At 39.6% G+C, this 15,511-nt stretch overlaps 1 protein-coding gene across 2 annotated transcripts in view; it reads right to left on the reverse strand.

Moving 5' to 3' along the window:
• Positions 1-652: 652 nt before the first annotated feature.
• CCDC148 (coiled-coil domain containing 148) overlaps positions 653-15,511 on the reverse strand; it is a 303,811-nt gene continuing 288,952 nt past the window's right edge. For both annotated transcript variants that reach the window (XM_066345458.1, XM_066345457.1), the window contains 3 exons: positions 8,767-8,884; positions 4,690-4,830; positions 653-1,088 (listed from right to left, as the gene is read on the reverse strand). In XM_066345458.1, coding sequence (XP_066201555.1) covers positions 942-1,088; positions 4,690-4,830; positions 8,767-8,884 — 406 coding nt within the window. In that variant the 3' untranslated portion in view covers positions 653-941. The remainder of the gene's footprint in view (positions 1,089-4,689; positions 4,831-8,766; positions 8,885-15,511) is intronic.

Below are 15,511 nucleotides of genomic sequence, written 5' to 3' on the forward strand. Positions count from 1 at the left end.
TGTTTTTAAAAAGAAAAAAGATTAATAAGGTCTGAGTCTGGGCATAGTCAACGGCTACACTGCTCCAAAATCTCAACTGTTTTCAGCATATTCACAAGTATCAACTCTCTATGGTTCTCAAAATGGTGGCACTATGTCCTGCTGTGCATCACCAGCTACTTGTATTTGTGTGGTTCTTTAGAAATAGTAAAAAACTTACGCTTGAGTTTTATTTGAAACATTTCCTTTCTATAAAAATCATCTATATATTTAATAGATAATGTGGAACTTTTGATAGTATTCTAAATATTATAAATTTTAAAATATTTCTTCTAAACAACCACATACAATTTTTCCAAGCCAAAACAGATATTCCCATGTTTGAAACATTATTTCTAATTTCTAATTATTCTTATGAGCTACTTTGCAAAATGAAATTGTTTGGATAATTGGTTTGCAGTAAACATGGTGTACAAAATTGGTTTCTAAATTTAGAGAAAGGTTGAGTCTTCTCTTATAATAATCAAGAAACAATAGAAGCATTAATGATGATGAAGCTTCCATGATTAAAAAGTTAAATTCTGAAAATAACAAGAAGAAATTAATATTAGTAAGTAGCAGCAATATAAATTATAATTCTCACAAATGGTTATTTTGACCTCTTTTCATGGGATAATGCAACTTGCAAATTGCAATTTACTAAATAATAATATATCTACCATAAGTGTCATAATTGAGTTTCACAGTCTTGGAGATTTTAGTACTATTAGATAAACAAAGATATTGGAAATAGTGCATAAAATTCTTAGAATAATAAAAAAAAGGCAGGGTTGTTTTAATAGATGCTATGATTTCTATGTCTGATATTATAAAAACTTTAAGAAAGAAGTAATTATTGTTATCCACAGAAATATATTCAGAGAAAAATCTTGTTTACATTTAATAGGGTTTGAAGAGGAACTCTATTTTTTAAATACAGTAGACTCCATGTCCTTTCTTGGAGGTTTTTGAGGACTGATTTTTGGTAATATCTCTTTGGCATAAAAGCTTTTATGAAGTCCAGCTTCTCGAAGTGCTAACTCAAAACGAAGTCTAGGGTCAGAAATTATCTGTAGAAATAAAATACAATATAAATAAATAACAATTCATTGACCTAAAGTAAATTTTAATATTTCGTTTCATATTTTCCCAAGCTGTGTAGTTTGTTTTTGTTAGATAGATGACTAGATAATAATAAATTTTGTGTATATAGTGACTATATCCCAGTTATTTTTACTGAAAATATTCAAACCTTTTTGACATTGTCACTTTGCAGTATATCAGTCATTTTCAACATAAGATATACAGAATACTGCATAATAGATTAGTCAAAATACAACACATTAAAATTATTAAAAGATGAGATGAAAGAAACTTACATTCAGCACTATCATTGATTAATTATTTAATGATAGCTGGAATATACAAATATAAACAATCATTGATTAAAATGAAATGCATCTAAACCACAACCTTATACATCTGCCTTTAAACAGACATTTTTAATTTCTCCATCATGTGTCAATATGTAAATTAAGTTTAAACACATGGCCACTACCTGAAAAACAAAAATCAATAGACCTTTTCTTCCAAGGCCGGATTTCTATTTCAAGCAGAACTAGAAAATGCTTCCATCAATCTGATACTAAGTGGGACTAGACATATGAGTAGTTCAATTTCTGTTTTCACTTACAGCTGGTTAGACTTTATTCCCTCTTCTATGAATATTAAATGTCATTGGTGCTGTTCACAATGATAAGGAGGTACCCACATATGGATTTCAGCTAATGAAGCATTTTTCATGGATTCGAAGTCCACATAGAGGATTAGATAATAAGCTGTTGAAAGCAGCCTTTCCTTCAAGGAGCTCTTTAATAGGGATAGTAAGATTATACACATATAACTACAGTGTGTGGCAACATGTAATAGATACCCCAAGAGTGCACATTTCTTGGTACCAGTGAGACTAGAATGGTGTCAGGCAAGAAGGAGCACCTGAGCTCCTTATTCTTCTATAACACAGAGTGGGGAGGAAGAGAGATTGAATAAGAAGGGAAGGCACATGCAAACTGAGAGGTGAAATAGGTCAATTTAGAATCAGGGTAGTTTGGGTAAAGTACTCCTGGGAAAAGAATACTTCTAAGACTGGGACTTGAATTTTAAAGGCTTGAAGACTATAGCAATGTGTCTGGGGAGCTACTGAGGTCATCTTTGTTGCTGTTTTTAGCATGGAAGTAATATAATCATTATCATTACATAAAAAGTGGGTCTGATCATCAGTTTGGAATAAAGTAAGGTGGCAAGGAAAGAAGAGATGGATACAGGGAGAGTGGTTAGGGGTCTACTGCAGTGATCTAGACATGAAATAATAAATATGCCTAAACATGGCTAGTAGCAAGGAAGAGATAACTGTCAGAAACACTGAAGGGAAGAATTAATAGAATGTGGCAAGTGATTAGATACAGGGACTAGGGGAAGTGATTTATATAAGTCAAGAATAATACAGAGGTTTATGTCTGACAACCAATATATCTGATCCTTAGACCTAGGTTTCTCCTCTTCCGCTCCAACACAGTCTCCCTGGTCACTTTCTACTCTCAACACAGTCTACTCTGGTGACTCATGCTCTACCTGTGTGTGTTCACTCCCTGATTATCTCCAGCATTCACCTCTCTCCTCAGCTCTGGGGTTGTGAGGTTGCAACTGTTTTCATTATTCTATTTGTTGAACGAACAAAGTGAATGGAGATCTTTGCATGCTGACCTCCATCTTCCCAAATCCCCACCCCCCAGAGGCAGCCAATCAGTTTCTTGTAAATGTATACCAGATATTTTCACCTTAAACATGACTTAAACAAAAATTCTCTCTCCCTGAGTCTGTTTTTCCTTCCACATTCTTATATAGTTAATAGCAGCAACACCTAGTGATTTTAACTTTCTGAATTACTATTAGGTGCCAGGCAGTTGACATTAATTATCTTAATCCTCACAAGAATTCTTGTTTTACAGATGAAGAGAACAGGACAGAAAGAGATTAAATAATTTACACAACTTCACACAGCTAGTAAATAGTGGAGCAAACTGCCTAATTTAAAATTACCCTCACTTTCATTATCCCTCCTTCCTCCTTCCTCCTTCCTCCTCCTCTCAGCCACGGCCATTGTTGCCCCCTCCTCACTCCTATGAGGGCTCCACCGTTATGAAAGGATCTGAGCCCACACCACCTCCAGCCCCACCCACTAGCCTCACCAATCTTCCATTCAGGACCCATAGCTAAAATAGAAATTTCATTATGTAATTCACCTGCTTCAAAGTCTCACCTCTGCTCACAGGATAAAGGGGAAATGTCTTAGCAAGCAAGACCTACTATAGTACTTGACACAACCTGACCTTAACCTGTGTTTCCAGTCCCATCTGCCAGTATCCGCCCTTGACCCGTAGCTCACACTGAACACAAACCAGGAAAGGTCTCCTTCCACCCTCTCCTACCAGATGAAAGCTTATTTCTTCAGCCCAGGTCCCTGAGAGCTTTCCAGCTTCCAACTTCAATTCTCTGCAGTCCCACTGCCCTGCCTGCTTTGGCTGCTGAAGACACCCCTACATCTTTATAATGTATCCCTTCCCTACGCCCACTCCCTCCCCCAACCTATTTTTTGTTCTTAGCTTAAGTCATCTGGAATGAATACTGTTTCTGCTGCCAAAAATCTTCAACTAAGATACAGCTTAAGTTTCTTCTTTGACACTTTCTCTGACTTCCCCAGCCAGGGCTGACTTTTATTCCCCCCCTCCTTGCTGCTGCAGCCCTCCGAACTCCGTTAGGGAGGTGAGTTCACATCAGCAGCAGGATTCCCACACGCATCACTTCCCTCCCAGCCCAGCTCCCCTGCTCACTTCTTCCAAGCAGGACAAGTCCGTCTTGTTCAGAAGGCACAGTGCCACATCCCATCAATATTTGTCCAATTGACAAATGAATCGTTCATCTTTATAATCCCTAGCAAAGTATGCAGCATATAATAGAGGCACACTACATTTATTTGTCAGTAGGTGAATGGATGAAGTTTTCTGCTTTTTAAATAATTAAATAAGCATTTAGCAGCTCTCCTTAGATTTACAGAACTAACTACTTTCTCCTTTAATTTCAGGGATACACATTCATTCATCTGTCCTCCCTCCCTAGAAATGGGTAAATAACCCCTGGATACTTTCTCTACAGAATATGTTTTATCATTAACTCTGATGTATTATCTTGTCCATTTTAACTCCTGAAAGCTTCCTTCTGCTCTGTTTAATCATTGGTATTATTCTTCAAAAAGATTTGTTACGAATTTAAACAAATTCTGAATATAATAGAGCAATAATCACAAACAAAATATAGTATTAACATAATTTTAAAGTAAAATTTTTGTAAGATTATTTTTTTTATTTAAAAAATATTTTAAGTAACAATCATAACATTTCCAGATAAACTGCTTTTTCTGTGCTCACCTGTCAACTATTTTATATTATGGGTTGTGCAGTAATTATGTGCTACCATTTAGAAGTAAAAAATTATGCCGATATGTGTAGTATTCAAAGGTAAATACTGAAAATGATTGTAACCCCAAACACACACTCCTACAATTCTTATCATCATCATGGCTTTTGCATCAACCATGCTAATTCCCATAATTACCTGCTGTTCATTGTATGTATTCAGTGTGAAGAGTGGCTTTTGAAGAATAAATTCTTCCTCAGTTCCAATACCCATCTTTGCTCTAGATGCCATGGTATCCGACATCATTCTAACAGGATCAAATTGAGCAACAATAGCAACCTAACGTGAGAGAAAGCACAGCGACTTGGAACAAGTTATAGGCCAAACACTTCTGGGTCATATCATTCATGTTTAACGTTCATTTAAGTTAAGAAATTTTATTAAAGATAAAACCTAAGAGGGAAGGGTAGAAAGAATGTTAAATCAGGCCAGTCCTAGAGAGCCACAAAGGGGTTAGTAGTTTAAAAACCAAATACAATATTAAAAGGTCATGGTATGTTATTGTTTACTAAAGGCAAGCTACAGTTAAGATAAAATTCATATAAAAATTTGTCCTTCTGATACAAAGTCATAGGAAATCTTACATGGAAAACTTACATTGAGCACCTTGAAAGTAACCAAAAGTGAAAAACATTAATTTTTAACCACTAGCATTCTAAGGCCATGATGACAGCCTCATGAAATTTTCTAGAAAGATCTGGTTAAGTTGACTATAGAGCATATTATTCATGGGTAAAGTTGAGTGTGTTGGCATTATAGGGCAAGATGGGTACATTTCTATTGTGCCAGGCAACTAGATCCCCAGAGATGGCATAAACCAGTGTTTCCACTCGTGCTGAAAAACTACAGCATCACTTTCACCCAAATGCCCTTATTCTTTATGATAACTGAAGTCATTCAAACTTGCATCCTAATGAAATGAAGCCACTAATTTTGTAAATTATATGCACCATTAGTAACACCTGTCTGCTAACTCCTAAAGTCAAGAATTAGCACCAGGAAAGTGGCATTTAAAATGAATTTAGGAACTGTAATGACATAACTAAGGGTTGAACATACTTTAATTATTATAGGTTTCCCAGTCAAAATCTCATACTATAATTTTAAACACTGATTATGGATTATGGGCACAGATATTTCCTCTCTCAAAGGGTTTACAGATGGAAAAATTCTAATCATACAGACTCAGTCATTATCAAGGTTGCATTTTGAACAAGAATGTGTTATTAATAGTGATATTAAGTTTTGTCCCTAGAAAGCCATGGTATATACTTATTTATGAATGACTGTATACAGTAATTTAAATTTTGTTGATTCTAGCATCACCAGGACGTATATGCCTATGCTTTGAATTTCTCTAATCCATTTTATTAAAGAAGGTGATATGTGTTTACACTTTCTCTGTACTACCTCATCTAACTATACTTCCTTTGTTTGAATTCAGTCTGACTGTCACTAGCTGTGTGATCCCTGTGTCTCTTCAGTTTTCTCTTCTATAAAATAGGAATATTAATAACATTTACAGTGTATGGATTTACAGAGATTAAAAGAAGTTAACCTAAGAGTGTTTAGAAGAGGACTTTATATTGGGATGGGTTTTTTGGCCATAAAATATACTCTACAAAGAACTGAGGAAACAGAATGCAAGGATAGTAGATTTTGAGATGAATAGTGTGATGATGCTCAATGAATTATGCAGGGAATTTGAGGGAATAAGAAGTGCAAGCAAAGTTTCTGGACATGAGTAATGTAAAGATTGTGTTTTTTGTCTATGTGAAAAATGCTAAACTTGACTTTTCAATGTGCTATAAGTTGATCTTTGGGCCTTCAATAATGATACTAATATCAGATCTTTTTGTTCTACAAAAAATGTATATAATTGGTCTCTACAAATAACTATGATAATTAAAATGCCAGAATATAATACATAAAGACAGTAATAAAAGTGAAAAAAAAAAAAAAAAAAAAAAAAAGAAGAGGACTTTATACTTAATAAATATTCAAAAAATGTGAACAGATATCACTATAAACCTATCAGGCAGGTACTAACATTATTATTCCCATTCTTCAGAGGGGCAAATAAAGCGTAGGGAGGTTGTTGGGCAAATGAGTTTGTAAAGTCTGTATTTTCTGGATTTGTTCACTTTTATTGTTAAAAATGGCACTGCCCAGTGAAACTGTTAATTACCTTCCTGCTTGGAAAGGGGTTTGTTATGCTAATGTGTGCTGAAGGAGGGGTCTTTGTGGGCCCAGGTAGTTTTTTAGAAGGAAAAAGAGGAGAAGGAAGAGGAGGAGGAAGAAGGAGGAAGAGGAAGAGGAGGAAGAAGAGAAGGAGGAGGAGGAGGAGGGGGGGAGGAAAAAGGAAGAAGGAGAAGGAGAAGGAGGAGGAGGAGGAGGAGGAGGAGGAGGAAAGATGGAAGGGAAGGAGAGAGAAGCCAGTTTGTGCAGAGAGTAAGAAGCCATGTGGTAGATGGGGAACCAGAGGGGCGAGGGGCTTTTGTGAGCTCTGCTGAGACTGGTGGGGGCCTTTGATTCTAGGAAAAACTGGATGAGTCAGTGGCTTTAGGAGCCCTGAATGGAAAGGGAAGTGTTTTCCTGCTGCGTGTTTACTCGCAGGCTGGTTGCAAGGCTAGAATAAAGGGATGGCCCACCATTTTTTTGGCTCTATTGCTTCTTTACCATCTGCCCAAATTCATTGAGAACCTGCATGTGGGAAGTCCCAGGTTCAATTCCTGGTCAGGGCACACAGAAGAAGTGACCATCTGCTTCTCCACCCTTCCCCCCCCCCTCTATCTCTCTTCCCCTCCTGCAGCCAAGGCTCCTTTGGAGCAAAGTTAGCCTGGGCACTGAGGATGGCTCCATGGCCTCCACCTCAGGTGCTAGAATGGCTCCAGCTGAAATGGAGCAACACCCAGATGGGCCAAGCGTCACTCCCTGGTGGGCATGCCGGGTGGATCCCGGTCGGGCGCATGCGGGAATCTGTCTGACTGCCTCCCCCCTTCTAACTTCAGAAAAATACAAAAAACAAAACAAACAAACAAACAAAGAACCTGCATGTGCATGGTCACAGTGGCAGCGGCTACTGGCCTTACAGAGGTTAAGTAAAAGATCTAAGTGTCTTCTGCCAGTTGTACAGGGCTAAGGACACCAGGGGCCAAGCTCTTATCCAAGCATTTGTGCTGCCTTTGCTGGCACTGACTAAAAAGTAGATGGCCACTTCCTACCAGCGGGGAGGCAGGTCAGTGAAGACTTCAGAGCTTAGGAGTTGAGCTAATCAATTCCAGGTTAAAAATTCTAAAAAATTAAAAAAAAAAAAAAAAAAAAAACCAACTCAAAAACTATTTTATCTCATTTCCCATGGTCTTAAATTTCTGATCTTACTATCTGTTTACTTACAAAACTTTTGTCTACTTTTACTAGGCAAAGTTCTGAGAAGTTTTATTCCTCCACAAAAAAATAGTATTTTTAAAAAGTGAGTTTTCACACATTTGTTTGTTGTGGGATATTTCCCAACAGAGGTTCCTACCCAAAGAGGGTTATCTTGCTCAAATTCCACTGGGTTTTTTAAGGAGAATAAAATCTTTCGGTTTGACACAGTTTTGCTGCTATAGGGTCGATACTATTCAGCTATTAAACTAGAGGTCATGTGGATACCTTTAAATCTTGGGAGAGCTTTCTAAGAGGTGCCGGTAAAGTTCTCTTAGTATACTAAGAAACTGGAAATGGGTCAACATAAATCTAATTACTCCCAGAAATGAAGATCAGTGTCTCAATTTAGAAAAATTACATTTTACATGGCAGAACTCCTCATCTAAGCTCAAGTAGTAATGTTATTATGAGCATTTAGAAACATTTTTTTAAACGTTACATGAAAATTTTAAATTAAAAACACCTGTTTCCCAGAGGCATGAACACACATGTAACAGACTGACAGCTGTCAGAGGGAAGGGGATGTGGGGGCTGGATGAAAGGAGGAGGAAGGGATTAGCCAAAAACCATATACACACACACAGCCCAGTGCGGTAATAGCAGAGGGAAAGGGCAGTGGGGGGTGGGGGGGTGGACAAAGTGGGGACAAACAGGGACAGAAAGACTTTACTTGAGGTGACAGGAACATGGTACAGTGTGCAGATGATGTTTTATTGAGTTGTACACTTGAAACCTGTATGGTTTTGCAAACCAATATCACCCCAATAAATAATTTTTTAAAAACACCTGTTTCCTAAGGGCTTCCAGCCGCTTCTCTCTTTCTTCTTCTTCATGTGCTTCTTGAAGAGCCACTTCTTTTTTCTCCATCAAACGCTTTTCCAATAATTGTTGTCTATAGTTCACCCTTAAAAACAATGCACAGGGGAGTGGGGAAAATGTCACCATAATCTTGGAGATTTTATAGATAATAGCACAGCAGCAGATGGAATCTCAGGTTTTGTTTTTACTTCATTTTGTTTTCACTTGCTTTTGGTAGATTTCTCATATCCAAACAATAAAAGACATTTGTATAAAATGCAACTTATAATAATTAATAACAATTGAGAGTTTGCTGGTCATGGGGTAGGAACACAAGGGGTAAGATCCAATTCATCTCTTTATTCATCAAAATCATTGTATTAATTCTTAAACTTTCTGTTGGCTGCCACACCTGCAGCTAATATGGGTTTTCTGAGATTTTAAAAGGCTATATTACTAATTAAATATACATACTCTTAGAAAGAATAGTAAATAAAATACTAGCGTAATATGCCCAAATTATCTTAATTACTAGAACTTAAACCAAACTATCTATATTGTCACTCATTTTGTTAAGAATGTGCTTTCTGGGTGTGTGTGTGTGTGTGTGTGTGTGTGTGTGTGTGTGTGTGTGTTATAAACAACTTTAAAAATTGCACTTTGACTGTAGATGGCAGCAAAAACATAACTTTGCCTTAGCATTATGCTTTCCTCCTCCTTAAAATCAGCAGGTATTTAAAAAAGGGCACATTTGAACACTTAATACCCCCAATCTCATTTGGCCCTCTGTTTCTTTGGGGGGATAGCCTCTCTTGCCATCTTATTGCTCAAGCTACTCTTCTACTGAACTAGAGATGAGATTTGTCTTTTCCAAAAAAGTAGTCACCTGGGTTCTCCAAGAAATACAAGGTCATTGCTTCTTTCTTCCATCATTGATGATTTTGATTTAATTTTATTTAGGACATCAGTCACAAATGTGCTTTGCACTTAGCATGTACACCTGCATTTTCCATGGCTGTGCCTTCATTAGACCCTTTCTATTCTTAATCCTGACATTAACTGAGGCGTTCACTGTGCAACAGTCTTGTGTTAAGTCTTTTATTTATTTTTTTTTAAGTTTTTTACATGATTCATCTCATTTAGCCTTCACCACAGCCCTATTCTGGGGTATTTCTATTGATCCCATTTTAAAGATAAAGAAATGGAAGCATAGACAGGTGATGTAAACTGTCCAAGTTCTCACAGCCAGTAAGTGGCAGAGCCAGAGATCAAACCCAGGCAGACTGGCCCCAGGGCCCATGTCCACCCCCTCCCATCCCTATGCAGTTAACAACTACATGCTCTTTTCTCTTTTCCCCTTGATGACTCTACTCATCTCACTGACTCATGAACACTTATACCGTGTCAGACCCTGTGCTAGATAATGAGAACACGCTGGGAAAGGACAACCCTCAAGAAGTTTGTAGTTTAGCATAGAGATAAAAACGCAAGTCTAAAACTAAACAAGGCATGCATTGCCTTCAAAAGGGTATGTATACATGAGGCCAACTGCGAATTCGGAGAAAGGTGAGATAACTCCTTGCTGGGTCGTGGGAAAGGCTGCTTGATGGAGCTTCACTGAGCACGCAGCAGAGCTGGGTCTGGAGGAAGAGGGGTGGAGGGGCGAGGAGGCGTGGCAGTCGAGGGGAGGCCGCCTTCCGTGCGGAAAGCCAGGGTGAGTCAGGGAGGCACTCGGGCTCTGCCAAGTGCAGGGCTGGCATCGGAGAGTGGTGACTTCCTAAATTCTGTCCCTGGGAACGTGGCTTGCCTCCCCTAGTCCCAGCACCGAGAAGGGAAGAATTCAGGGTGGCTGGAGCAGAGCAAGCAAGTGATGCGGACAGGTAAAGAGAAGCCCCAGAAAGGATGGTCGGGCTGAGCCTGTTCTTCCCCCAGGAAGACTGACTTCTGGGAAGGAAAACGTAAAACCAGCTTGCTCCCAAGGCTTCCATTGAAGGGGAAGCATAGAGAGGAGGAAGCAGGGAAGCATACAGCACATCTTCATCGAGTAAAAGCCCAGAATGTGATTTAAAAGGAAAATGCTAAGCAACTTGGATGGCGGTGGCTGTCTTCCCCACTGCTTCCCATGTCAGGAGTTGGAACAGTCAGACACTCAGATTAAAGAACCCGAAGCCAGATTGCTCCCCTCCTCCTATGCCCCCATGTCACGGAGAGTTGTATTTCTCATTCTCTCCATTTTCACTAAGGCATGACACAACTTCTCTAATGAGGTTCTACTCAATTTAAGCACTGAGTACAAGCTAAGTGAACTACTGTGAAGCTTCAATTAAAAGATACCCTGGGATTTGACAATTACCATATGCTAATGCTCAGAACCTTTGGAAAGTTCCTCTTCCTTTGGGATACATATGTTGCTTTGTCAGCAACAAAGTTTATTTGCTTTTTGGAAAAGAAATGGTTGTTGCAGTTAGGGGAACTGGACTGGTGAGGGAGAAATTGCATATGAGAGTAAGGCATTTTGAACCTGTGTTGTAAAAAAGGCTGGTTCATTGTTTACTTTGAGGCTCATTCATTCAACAAATATATACTGAGTGCCTGTTCTGTATCAATCATTGTGTGAGGTACTGGAGATATAATTTCAGCACAACAGATATGTTCCGTCTTTACAGAAGTGACAATCTAATGGGAATACAAAGACTAGGCGATTGTGATACAGGATGGCTCTTGCTCTAACGGGACAATGGGGTGCAGGCCATGAGAGAGGCACCTTTGTCAGGCTTGGGCCATTCAAAGGAGCATCCAAAATGAAGCGCTCAAATTTTAGATCCAACAGTGAAGCAAGAATTCACCAAATGGGGAGACAATGAGAAGAATGTTCCAGGCTGGGGGGGAGGGGGGGGAAAGGCCCAGATGTGAGAGAGCATGGTATGTCTGAAAAATTAAAAGTAATTCCGTATGACCCAAAATGAACAATACAAGGTGGGGAGTCCCAAGAACTGAGGCTGGAGAGGCAAGAGGGCCCAGATTTGCACGCAAATCCCTGAGGGCTTTGATCAGGGAAATGTGGTGATAAAAAAAAAAAAAAAATCTCTCCAGTGACATAGAGAATAAATTAATAAGGAGGCAAGACCAGAGTTATCAACATGCAAGGTGATGGTTTCCCAAATTAGGGCAGGATGAGAGGTTCTGGTGGGAAGTGGGGAGAAGATATGAATTTAAAATTTATATAGAAAATAGAATAAATAAGAATTGGTATTTTATGGGAGAGGGGAAAAGATAGGAAGAAGTTAAAGCTTTTGTCTTGCATAGTGAACAATGGAGTCCCTCACTCAAAAGGGAAATTCAGGAGAAACAAAGAAGGAATTAGATTCAGTTTGGACATAGGCCTTTCTTCCCAAGATCTGGGCTGGAGAAATGGATGGGGAATCCTATCAATGGCATGGAACTGAGGCCACGGGGCAGATGATATCAATCAGGAAGCGTGCAGGCACACCTTGTTTATTGTGCTTCACAGGTGCTGCATATTTTAGAAATTGAAGTCAAGACCGTACCCACAAAAAGATCACAACTCACTTTACCGAACAACTCACTTTATGTTGGTGGTCTGGAACTGAACGTACGGCACCCCACAGTCTGCCTCTGGAGCATAAGAAGAAAAGTTGGTCCGAGATTGATTCCCCAGGAAACAACGTTTAAGAAAGAGACAGAAGAAGAGGAAACTTTCCAGGAGGATGAGGAGAAATAGCAGCAACGATCTCAGGCAAATGGGCTCAGTGATGTCAAATGTTATGAAAAGATCAATTAAAATCCAAGATAATCATTGGGGGAAATAGCAAGGAACCATTGGTGATCTTGACAAGAGCGGTCAGTAGAGAAGTGGCTGAAGAATTAGTGGGAGGTGAGGAAGGAGGAGAGGGGTGGAGACTAAAGGGAGTGCCAACTACTCCTTACGTAAGCCTGACACACATGGGGGGGGGCGGGCAGGAGGAGAGAAACAGGTGGTGCTGAAGGAAGTGAAGCTGGCCACTGGCTCCAAAGGGGTCAGGATTACTAACGACGGCCTTAAAGATTTGAAAGGAAGATTTAAGGAGAGACAAGACATTCGAGTTCTTTGTTGTTACAGAGGCTACGGTTTAAACTCAGACAGTGATTCCCTTTGAAGGGGGAATCTCTTGGTGCTTCTTTCTTCTCCTTTTCTGGGTAGAAAAATTTCTTTGCCTAAAAAGAAGTGGTGCAGAAAAACTTCTGGAAGAAAGCCAAATTCTCACGTATTCATAGAGAGAGAAAATAGCAACACAGGGAAGTCAATCATGTGGAAAATTTTCCACGTAAATACCTTTAGCCATTTGGGGTAGATTTTTTCTCCAAATTAAACGGTTGCTATGAAAGTCAATGTCAGAAAGGGGCTAAACTCAATAGTCTTTAAGTTGTGCCCTGAATTCCCAAACAGACTCCTAGGTGCATCTCCCAGTCTGTGTCTGTTTTTTATGCTCTCTGGGTCTATGAAGGTGGAAAGGGCAGCAAAAGAGGCATTTTCAACTTTTCTCAGGGGAAGAGAAGCATCACATTGTTCAAAAGCAACAGCTGCTGTAGAACCAGGCACAGCATGAGCGATAATCTGAAAAGGATTTTCTTTAAACCTCTAGGCCTGAGTATAGCTGAAGGGACAGGAAGCTTTCACGTAGAAATGGTGAATTTACGTATCATTCAGGAGACTTCTTCTGTGTATACTGCACTCTAAGAGATGAGCTAACAAATGCAAATGGTTTGGAAACACCTTGAATTTTAGTAACAGCCTCCCTTGGCTTCAGTGAAACTTCAGTAAGAACTTGGCAGATTATTACGCACAAAATCTTGACCTCTCTTTATCTGGAGCCACAGGTAATTTCAGTCTAAAAAGAAGCCAAAGTAACCAAGAGGGGAATGAAAGACTTCAGAAGAATAGTTCGTAGTGGTAGGTTCTACATTAAAAAAAAAAAAGCTTTAAATAGTAAGTAAAGCAACATAAAGAAAGGCCTTAATTAGAATACTCTAACCAGTATTGAATGCCCCGAAAAATGTTTCAGGGAAGTAATCTGCCTACCAAATTAAAGGAAGTTTTATGAACAACCCTGCTACCCTAGTGTTTAGGTCATGTGGCTTACTCAGTATTGAACAGGAAATCTTTTAACAGGCACATGCCCACTGTGCTACTGCCAGAGGTGGTCTGCCTGCTGAGAAATCCATTTTTAGCTCAAACCCACTCAGAAAGGTGTTCTTTTCACCAAGCAGAGATGGTCTCTCCATTAGCTATGGGGCACTGTAACAAAGAAGAATGTTCAGATCAAAAGATAGGTGGACCAGGTGGCAGCACCCCCCAAAGGTGGGGGAGGTGGGGAGAAGAAGGAGGAGTAAGCCCAGAAAAAAGAAGAAAAGTTGCATAACTGGGTACTCACATCAGAGGGCATAATCTGTCTAACGAAATTGGCAACAAGGCCCTCCTCAGTGGGGATCGAGGCTAAGGACCTAAACAGAGGCCAGTTTCTGCAAAGATAACATGAATTCTAATACAAGGCAGTAGCATCCTGGTACAGATCAGTGTGAGACAAGAACGAAGGGATTCACAGAGAATTCCCAGAACCAGAAGGAAACGAACCCATGCCAGCCACTAGCAGTGACCATTCTTCCAGCTCAGCGCATTTACTAGTTCCTTTGTGAGGTGTAAATGAAAGTTCTCATTAGAACTCCATTCTTTAATGGGGTAATTAACTTAATGAGTCAACATATAGTTACTTGAACACCTACTATGTGCCAAGCATTGCCCTAGGTTCTCAGAATATTGAAGAAAGAAAACTGGACAGAAAAGACCCCACTCTTTTATGTATTGCATTATTTGTGGTTTGTTCTATATAAGCATGCCTATATTAATACTCTAGTAAAATGAATAAAGTTGTTCATAATAAACTGTCTTTAAATTTATTACAAAGACCTAAATTATAACCTTACATTATAACCAAATGATGGTTCTCAACTATGATGGTCATTAGCATCACTGGAACTTATAAAATCTGATGCCAAGGCACCATGCCAAACTAATTGGATCAGAATCTGGTGAGGGGGCCCCAATCATTAGTATTTTTTAAATTTATAGCTGCCTCAGATGGTACTAATGTGAGCCTGGGCTGGAACCAATACCACCTGGCCCAATGGTTCCCTAACTTGAACGTAAACAGAGGCCAATTTCTGCAAAGATAATTTGAGCTCTGATTTGAGCTCAAATCAGAATCCAGGAGGGCTGTTGAAGCAGATTGCTAGACCACCTACAGTAGGGGTCCCCAAACTTTTTACACAGGGGGCCAGTTCACTGTCCCTCAGACCGTTGGAGGGCCAGACTATAAAAAAAAAACACACTATGAACAGCCTGACCAGGCGGTGGCGCAGTGGATGGAGCGTCGGACTGGGATGCGGAGGACCCAGATTCGAGACCCCGAAGTCGCCAGCTTGAGCACCGGCTCATCTGGTTTGAACAAAGCTCACCAGCTTGGACCCAAGTTCACTGGCTCAAGCAAGGGGTTACTCAGTCTGCTGAAGGCCCACGGTCAAGGCACATATGAGAGGGCAATCAATGAACAACTAAAGTGTCGCAATGAAAAACTGATGATTGATGCTTCTCATCTCTCTCCGTTCCTGTCTGTCTGTCCCTATCTATCCCTCTCTCTGACTCTCTCTCTGTCTCTGTAAATAAATAAATAAATAA

Source organism: Saccopteryx leptura, chromosome 7, assembly GCF_036850995.1.
Source record: "Saccopteryx leptura isolate mSacLep1 chromosome 7, mSacLep1_pri_phased_curated, whole genome shotgun sequence".
Taxonomy (NCBI): domain Eukaryota; kingdom Metazoa; phylum Chordata; class Mammalia; order Chiroptera; family Emballonuridae; genus Saccopteryx; species Saccopteryx leptura.